The 9694-nt window shown below is 49.0% G+C and overlaps 1 protein-coding gene across 6 annotated transcripts; it reads left to right on the forward strand.

Moving 5' to 3' along the window:
- The first annotated feature begins 2094 nt into the window (after window positions 1-2094).
- Window positions 2095-6267, forward strand: LOC127929636 (uncharacterized). Of its 6 annotated transcripts, none has more exons than XM_052517665.1 (4): window positions 2095-5313; window positions 5390-5465; window positions 5656-5994; window positions 6071-6267. In XM_052517665.1, exon 1 carries the CDS (start codon window positions 2948-2950, stop codon window positions 3695-3697), a length of 750 nt encoding a protein of 249 aa, XP_052373625.1. In that variant the 5' UTR covers window positions 2095-2947; the 3' UTR covers window positions 3698-5313; window positions 5390-5465; window positions 5656-5994; window positions 6071-6267. The 6 variants fall into 6 exon arrangements, with proteins under 6 accessions (XP_052373625.1, XP_052373627.1, XP_052373628.1 ...); XM_052517667.1 differs by having other exon boundaries at window positions 2095-5086; window positions 5124-5313; window positions 5656-6267; XM_052517668.1 differs by having other exon boundaries at window positions 5618-6267.
- The last annotated feature ends 3427 nt before the right edge of the window (window positions 6268-9694 follow it).

A 9694-nucleotide genomic window follows, 5' to 3' on the forward strand; every position in this document is an offset into this window, starting at 1 on the left:
GGCGGCAACAGTGAGAGACTTATTTCTGGAGAGAGTAATTTTCAAAATTAGTAGTTCGAACTGTTTGGGTATGGACCTGGAAAGTATGACATTACTTTGCAGGCTATCTCTGCAGTAGACTGCAACTCCTCCCCCTTTGGCAGTTCTATCTTGACGGAAGATGTTATAGTTGGGTATGGAAATCTCTGAATTTTTGATGGCCTTCCTGAGCCAGGATTCAGACACGGCAAGGACATCAGGTTAGCAGAGTGTGCTAAAGCAGTGAGTAAAACAAACTTAGGGAGGAGGCTTCTGATGTTGACATGCATGAAACCAAGGCTTTTTCGATCACAGAAGTCAACAAATGAGGGTGCCTGGGGACATGCAGGGCCTGGGTTTACCTCCACATCACCAGCGGAACAGAGAAGGAGTAGTATGAGGGTGCGGCTAAAGGCTATCAAAACTGGTCGCCTAGAGCGTTGGGGACAGAGAATAAGAGGAGCAGGTTTCTGGGCATGGTAGAATATATTCAGGGCATAATGCGCAGACAGGGGTATGGTGGGGTGCGGGTACAGCGGAGGTAAGCCCAGGCACTGGGTGATGATGAGAGAGGTTGTATCTCTGGACATGCTGGTTGTAATGGGTGAGGTCACCGCATGTGTGGGAGGTGGGACAAAGGAGGTAATAGGGGTATGAAGAGTGGAACTCGGGGCTCCATTGTGAACTAAAACAATGATCACTAACCTGAACAACAGTATACAAGGCATATTGACATTTGAGAGAGACATACAGCGAGGCATACAGTAATCACAGGTGTTGAATTGGGAAAGCTAGCTAAAACAGTAGGTGAGACAGCAACAGCTAGTCAGCTGGCACAGCAAGCAGCAGGTAAAATGGCGTTGACTAGGCAACGGGGCCGACAGATAAAACAAACAAGCAGAATGGAGTACCGTGATTAATGGACAGTCCAGCGTGCATCAGCTATGTAGCCAAGAGATCAGTGTCCAGGGGGCAGCGGTGGATGGGCAGGGAAGCTACTCCTACTGCTCTCTCTTCGTCCGCCCACGTGTTCTCGCACACACCGAGAGCTTCTGGTCAGCGGGGTGGTGGCACCGGGATCCTCATCTCTCCCAAGTGGTCATTCTCTCTTTCTCCCCTTACCCATCTGTCTATCGCCTCCTTTGAATTCCATGCTGTCACAGTTACCAGCCCTTTCAAGCTTAACATCCTTATCATTTATCGCCCTCCAGGTTCCTCGGAGAGTTCATCAATGAGCTTGATACCTTGATAAGCTCCTTTCCTGAGGACGGCTCACCTCTCACAGTGCTGGGCGACTTTAACCTCCCCACGTCTACCTTTGACTCATTCCTCTCTGCCTCCTTCTTTCCACTCCTCTCCTCTTTTGACCTCACCCTCTCACCTTCCCCCTACTCACAAGGCAGGCAATACGCTCGACCTCATCTTTACTAGATGCTGTTCTTCCACTAACCTCATTGCAACTCCCCTCCAAGTCTCCGACCACTACCTTGTATCCTTTTCCCTCTCGCTCTCATCCAACACCTCCCACACTGCCCCTACTCGGATGGTATCGCGCCGTCCCAACCTTCGCTTTCTCTCCCCCGCTACTCTCTCCTCTTCCATCCTATCATCTCTTCCCTCTGCTCAAACCTTCTCCAACCTATCTCCTGATTCTGCCTCCTCAACCCTCCTCTCCTCCCTTTCTGCATCCTTTGACTCTCTATGTCCCCTATCCTCCAGGCCGGCTCGGTCCTCCCCTCCCGCCCCGTGGCTCGACGACTCATTGCGAGCTCACAGAACAGGGCTCCGGGCAGCCGAGCGGAAATGGAGGAAAACTCGCCTCCCTGCGGACCTGGCATCCTTTCACTCCCTCCTCTCTACATTTTCCTCCTCTGTCTCTGCTGCTAAAGCCATTTTCTACCACTCTAAATTCCAAGCATCTGCCTCTAACCCTAGGAAGCTCTTTGCCACCTTCTCCTCCCTCCTGAATCCTCCTCCCCCCCCCTCCTCCCTCTCTGCAGATGACTTCGTCAACCATTTTGAAAAGAAGGTCGACGACATCCGATCCTCGTTTGCTAAGTCAAACGGCACCGCTGGTTCTGCTCACACTGCCCTACCCTGTGCTCTGACCTCTTTCTCCCCTCTCTCTCCAGATGAAATCTCGCGTCTTGTGACGGCCGGCCGCCCAACAACCTGCCCGCTTGACCCTATCCCCTCCTCTCTTCTCCAGACCATTTCCGGAGACCTTCTCCCTTACCTCACCTCGCTCATCAACTCATCCCTGACCGCTGGCTACGTCCCTTCCGTCTTCAAGAGAGCGAGAGTTGCACCCCTTCTGAAAAAAACTACACTCGATCCCTCCGATGTCAACAACTACAGACCAGTATCCCTTCTTTCTTTTCTCTCCAAAACTCTTGAACGTGCCGTCCTTGGCCAGCTCTCCCGCTATCTCTCTCTGAATGACCTTCTTGATCCAAATCAGTCAGGTTTCAAGACTAGTCATTCAACTGAGACTGCTCTTCTCTGTATCACGGAGGCGCTCTGCACTGCTAAAGCTAACTCTCTCTCCTCTGCTCTCATCCTTCTAGACCTATCGGCTGCCTTCGATACTGTGAACCATCAGATCCTCCTCTCCACCCTCTCCGAGTTGGGCATCTCCGGCGCGGCCCACGCTTGGATTGCGTCCTACCTGACAGGTCGCTCCTACCAGGTGGCGTGGCGAGAATCTGTCTCCTCACCACGCGCTCTCACCACTGGTGTCCCCCAGGGCTCTGTTCTAGGCCCTCTCCTATTCTCGCTATACACCAAGTCACTTGGCTCTGTCATAACCTCACATGGTCTCCCCTATCATTGCTATGCAGATGACACACAATTAATCTTCTCCTTTCCCCCTTCTGATGACCAGGTGGCGAATCGCATCTCTGCATGTCTGGCAGACATATCAGTGTGGATGACGGATCACCACCTCAAGCTGAACCTCGGCAAGACGGAGCTGCTCTTCCTCCCGGGGAAGGACTGCCCGTTCCATGATCTCGCCATCACGGTTGACAACTCCATTGTGTCCTCCTCCCAGAGCGCTAAGAACCTTGGCGTGATCCTGGACAACACCCTGTCGTTCTCAACTAACATCAAGGCGGTGGCCCGTTCCTGTAGGTTCATGCTCTACAACATCCGCAGAGTACGACCCTGCCTCACACAGGAAGCGGCGCAGGTCCTAATCCAGGCACTTGTCATCTCCCGTCTGGATTACTGCAACTCGCTGTTGGCTGGGCTCCCTGCCTGTGCCATTAAACCCCTACAACTCATCCAGAACGCCGCAGCCCGTCTGGTGTTCAACCTTCCCAAGTTCTCTCACGTCACCCCGCTCCTCCGCTCTCTCCACTGGCTTCCAGTTGAAGCTCGCATCCGCTACAAGACCATGGTGCTTGCCTACGGAGCTGTGAGGGGAAAGGCACCTCAGTACCTCCAGGCTCTGATCAGGCCCTACACCCAAACAAGGGCACTGCGTTCATCCACCTCTGGCCTGCTCACCTCCCTACCACTGAGGAAGTACAGTTCCCGCTCAGCCCAGTCAAAACTGTTCGCTGCTCTGGCCCCCCAATGGTGGAACAAACTCCCTCACGACGCCAGGACAGCGGAGTCAATCACCACCTTCCGGAGACACCTGAAACCCCACCTCTTTAAGGAATACCTAGGATAGGATAAGTAATCCTTCTCACCCCCCCCCTTTAAGATTTAGATGCACTATTGTAAAGTGACTGTTCTACTGGATGTCATAAGATGAATGCACCAATTTGTAAGTCGCTCTGGATAAGAGCGTCTGCTAAATGACTTAAATGTAATGTAAATGTAAAAGCTGGACTGGCGAGTGTTATCCAGGTTAAAAAAAACTAACAGTGACTAAATAGCTTGTAGCTAGTTAGCTGGTTAGCGTCTGGAGGTTCTTGAGTGTGTTCTAAAAAATTAAAAATAATAGCGATTCCGTATCACAATGGGGTGAGGCAGGTTTCCGGAAGGTACAAACAATTTAAAAATCAAAAAGAGATAGAAAGTAAATATGGGTCCAGAGAGTGTTTGGGACGCGGCGATTCAGACGGTTAGCAGGCCTGTGCTAACAAGCTAACAGTTCGTAGGCCCGGGCTAGACAGGGTAGCAGGGGTGTGCTACAGGTGCTCTGGCCGGGCTAGCTTCAAGCTAAGTGGGTGGAAACGCTAGCCAGGAGTAATCATCCGGGGTTGCGGTTAGCTAGATAGCTAGTTGTGAAGATCCAGCTGAAAAATGTTCCATTTGTGGTGGGAATCCGGGGATGAAAAATAAATAGGTCCGTTATGCTCTGGTTAGAGTCGCGTTGTTCGAACTGGCAAGAGCTTTCCGAGCTAAAGGTTAGCTGATGACCGGTTAGCTGAAGACCGCTAGCATAGCTGGTGGTTAGCTGGCTAGCTTCAGTTGAGGGGTTTCGGTTCCAAGTAAATATAAATACTTTAGGAAAAATAGCTACATTGGGTGAGGCGGGTTGCAGGAGAGTATTTGGAAGCTTAGGTTTAGCAAAATGTTTTTAAAGAGGTATGCGAAGAAAAATATGTTTAAAAAAAACGAAAAAGACACGATATATACAGGGGACAGGACGACAGGTCGACTTACTGCTACGCCATCTTGGAAGCATAATATGCAGGACTGCAAGTCACTTTGGATAAAAGTGTCTGCTAAATGGAATTTATTATTATTATATTCTAGCTCATTACTGCAGTTTCATACCTTAATACACACGTTCCACAATCAATACATTATTTGTTGCAGCACAGAGAACTAGCCTGTGGGGTGGAATATTTGACTGCAGCCTTGTTTGATGTGTGTGAGTGTACATGCATGTGTGTTCCAGGAAGTCACCTGTTATTACCTTTGACAGGACAGGGTTAGGTTTAGGTTAAGGTTGTGAGGTTGGGGACAAGCACAGTCCTATTGTACTCGTTGTGAGGTTGGGGACAAGCACAGTCCTATTGTACTCGTTGTGAGGTTGGGGACAAGCACAGTCCTATTGTACTCGTTGTGAGGTTGGGGACAAGCACAGTCCTATTGTACTCGTTGTGAGGTTGGGGACAAACACTGTCCTACTGTACTTTTGTGAGGTTGGGGACAAGCACAGTCCTATTGTACTCGTTGTGAGGTTGGGGACAAGCACAGTCCTATTGTACTCGTTGTGAGGTTGGGGACAAGCACAGTCCTATTGTACTTGCTGTGAGGTTGGGGGTAAACACTGTCCTGCGGTACTTGCTGTGAGGTTGGGGGTAAACACTGTCCAACTGTACTTACTGTGAGGTTGGGGGTAAACACTGTCCAACTATACTTGCTGTGAGGTTGGGGACAAACACTGTCCAACTGTACTTGCTGTGAGGTTGGGGGTAAACACTGTCCAACTGTACTTGCTGTGAGGTTGGGGACAAACACTGTCCAACTGTACTTGCTGTGAGGTTGGGGACAAACACTGTCCAACTGTACTTGCTGTGAGGTTGGGGGTAAACACTGTCCAACTATACTTGCTGTGAGGTTGGGGACAAACACTGTCCAACTGTACTTGCTGTGAGGTTGGGGGTAAACACTGTCCAACTGTACTTGCTGTGAGGTTGGGGGTAAACACTGTCCAACTGTACTTGCTGTGAGGTTGGGGGTAAACACTGTCCAACTGTACTTGCTGTGAGGTTGGGGACAAACACTGTCCAACTGTACTTGCTGTGAGGTTGGGGGTAAACACTGTCCAACTGTACTTGCTGTGAGGTTGGGGACAAACACTGTCCAACTGTACTCGTTGTGAGGTTGGGGACAAACACTGTCCTATTGTACTTGTTGTGATTTTGAGGACAAACACTGTTCTATTGTTACTGTGAGGTTGGGGACAAACATGGTCCTGCTGTACTTGTTGTGAGGTTGGGGACAAACACGGTCCTGCTGTACTTGTTGTGAGGTTGGGGACAAGCACAGTCCTGCTGTACTTGTTGTGAGGTTGGGGACAAACACGGTCCTGCTGTACTTGTTGTGAGGTTGGGGACAAACACGGTCCTGCTGTACTTGTTGTGAGGTTGGGGACAAACACTGTCCTGCTGTACTTGCTGTGAGGTTGAGGTGTGGCTGTGTGAAGTTGTCTCAAAGCACCTGCAATTCTCTTCTGATATTTTTCTCTGAAAACATTTATATATAATATTGTGTTTCTCTGCGCAAGTTGGTTACTTTCCAGGGACCCAGACAACTACTGACTACCTTTACTTTACTGTTTGTCTTTCAGGGGCCTTAATACTGAGACTTGGACTGAAAGAAGAGCACAGTCACACACGGACTGACCCTGCTGTTGGTCTATTAGTGCTGCTCAGGGTGATCTGAGATGGTCAGACTATATACCTACAGCTATGAAGAACAGTGTGGACACACCTGGGCAGACTTGAATGGACGCACAGACCTGAATACTCCTTGACATATAAATAGACCTGCAATCAGAAGCCTGAGCACACTGAGACCTCCACTGCTCTGAACAAGCCTCACCATTGGCCAGCCACATCCTGACCAGTGGCTGTTCCCGGTGGGCAGGGTTAAGATGAGCCTGTCCAATCAAAGCTGTGGTAGTAGCATTGACGACCTGCGGCGCTACCAACATCATGTTTACGCAGTTGTCTACAGCGTCATCTTGGCCCCGGGCCTTCTGGGTAATGTCCTGGCTCTTTGGGTGTTCCAGGCATACGTCAGGGAGACCAAGAGAGGAGTGGTGTTCATGATGAACCTGGCTGTAGCTGATCTCATGCAGGTAACTTTAGGATATACACATTATCATATACACACTACCACTGAAAAGTTTGGGGTCACTTAGAAATGCCCTTGTTTTTGAAAGAAAAGCACATTTTTTTTGTCCATTAAAATAACATCAAATTGATCAGAAATACAGTGTAGACATTGTTAATGTTGTAAATGACTATCGTAGCTGGAAACGGCTGATTGTTTAATGGAATATCTACATAGACATACAGAGGCCCATTATCAGCAACCATCACTCCTGTGCTCCAATGGCATGTTGTGTTAGCTTATTCAAGTTTATCATTTTAAAAGGCTAATTGATCATTAGAAAACCCAATTATGTTCAAAAAACTATAGTTTTGGCAAGTCGATTAGGACATATACTTTGTGCATGGGGTTTGTGCACAAGTCATTTTTCCAACAGTTTTTTACAGACAGATTATTTCACTTATAATTCACTGGATCACAATTACAGTGGGTCAGAAGTTTACATACACTAAGTTGACTGTGCCTTTAAACAGCTTGGAAAATTCCAGAAACTGATGTCATGGCTTTAGAAGCTTCTGATGGGCTAATTGACATCATTTGAGTCAATTGGAGGTGAACCTGTGGATGAACATCATGGGACCACTCATCCGTCATACCGCTCAGGAAGGAGATGTGTTCTGTCTCCTAGAGATGAACGTACTTTGGTGCGAGAAGTGCAAATCAATCCCAGAACAACAGCAAAGGATTTTGTGAAGATGCTGGAGGAAACAGGTACAAAAGCATCTGTATCCACAGTAAAAACGAGTCCTATATCGAAATAACCTGAAAAGCAGCTCAGCAAGGAAGAAGCCACTGCTCCAAAACTGCCATAAAAAAGCCAGACTACGATTTGCAACTGCACATGGGGACAAAGATCATACTTTTTGGAGAAATGTCCTCTGGTCTGATGAAACAAAAATAGAACTGTTTGGCCATAATGACCATCTTTATGTTTGAAGGAAAAAGGGAGAGGCTTGCCAAAAAAGACCATCCCAACTGTGAAGCACGGGGGTGGCAACATCAAATCAAATCAAATTTATTTGTCACATACACATGGTTAGCAGATGTTAATCTAGAATAGCCATGTAGGGTACATATCCAGCAGTCTATAGTCTAGAATAGCCATGTAGGGTACATATCCAGCAGTCTATGGTCTAGCTAGGCCATGTAGGGTACATATCCAGCAGTCTATAGTCTAGAATAGCCATGTAGGGTACATGTCCAGCAGTCTATAGTCTAGAATAGCCATGTAGGGTACATATCCAGCAGTCTATGGTCTAGAATAGCCATGTAGGGTACATATCCAGCAGTCTATTGTCTAGAATAGCCATGTAGGGTACATATCCAGCAGTATATAGTCTAGAATAGCCATGTATGGTACATATCCAGCGGTCTTTGGTCTAGAATAGCCATGTAGGGTACATATCCAGCAGTCTATAGTCTAGAATAGCCATGTAGGGTACATATGCAGAAGTCTATAGTCTAGAATAGCCATGTAGGGTACATATCCAGCAGTCTATGGTCTAGCTTGGCCATGTAGGGTACATATCCAGCGGTCTTTGGTCTAGAATAGCCATGTAGAGTACATATCCATTACATTTACATTTACATTTAAGTCATTTAGCAGACGCTCTTATCCAGAGCGACTTACAAATTGGTGCATACACCTTAAGACATCCAGTGGAACAGCCACTTTACAATAGTGCATCTAAATATTTTAGGGGGTGAGAAGGATTACTTACCCTATCCTAGGTATTCCTTGAAGAGGTGGGGTTTCAGGTGTCTCCGGAAGGTGGTGATTGACTCCGCTGTCCTGGCATCGTGAGGGAGTTTGTTCCACCATTGGGGGGCCAGAGCAGCGAACAGTTTTGACTGGGCTGAGCGGGAACTGTACTTCCTCAGTGGTAGGGAGGCGAGCAGGCCAGAGGTGGATGAACGCAGTGCCCTTGTTTGGGTGTAGGGCCTGATCAGAGCCTGGAGGTACTGAGGTGCCGTTCCCTCACAGCTCCGTAGGCAAGCACCATGGTCTTGTAGCGGAGCGAGCTTCAACTGGAAGCCAGTGGAGAGAGCGGAGGAGCGGGGTGACGTGAGAGAACTTGGGAAGGTTGAACACCAGACGGGCTGCGGCGTTCTGGATGAGTTGTAGGGGTTTAATGGCACAGGCAGGGAGCCCAGCCAACAGCGAGTTGCAGTAATCAAGACGGGAGATGACAAGTGCCTGGATTAGGACCTGCGCCGCTTCCTGTGTGAGGCAGGGTCGTACTCTGCGGATGTTGTAGAGCATGAACCTACAGGAACGGGACACCGCCTTGATGTTAGTTGAGAACGACAGGGTGTTGTCCAGGATCACGCCAAGGTTCTTAGCGCTCTGGGAGGAGGACACAATGGAGTTGTCAACCGTGATGGCGAGATCATGGAACGGGGCAGTCCTTCCCCGGGAGGAAGAGGAGCTCCGTCTTGCTGAGGTTCAGCTTGAGGTGGTGATCCGTCATCCACACTGATATGTCTGCCAGACATGCAGAGATGCGATTCGCCACCTGGTCATCAGAAGGGGGAAAGGAGAAGATTAATTGTGTGTCGTCTGCATAGCAATGATAGGAGAGACCATGTGAGGTTATGACAGAGCCAAGTGACTTGGTGTATAGCGAGAATAAGAGAGGGCCTAGAACAGAGCCCTGGGGGACACCAGTGGTGAGAGCGCGTGGTGAGGAGACAGATTCTCGCCACGCCACCTGGTAGGAGCGACCTGTCAGGTAGGACGCAATCCAAGCGTGGGCCGCGCCGGAGATGCCCAACTCGGAGAGGGTGGAGAGGAGGATCTGATGGTTCACAGTATCGAAGGCAGCCGATAGGTCTAGAAGGATGAGAGCAGAGGAGAGAGAGTTAGCTTTAG

The sequence above is a fragment of the Oncorhynchus keta genome, unplaced genomic scaffold (genome assembly GCF_023373465.1).
Source record: "Oncorhynchus keta strain PuntledgeMale-10-30-2019 unplaced genomic scaffold, Oket_V2 Un_scaffold_9322_pilon_pilon, whole genome shotgun sequence".
NCBI lineage: Eukaryota > Metazoa > Chordata > Actinopteri > Salmoniformes > Salmonidae > Oncorhynchus > Oncorhynchus keta.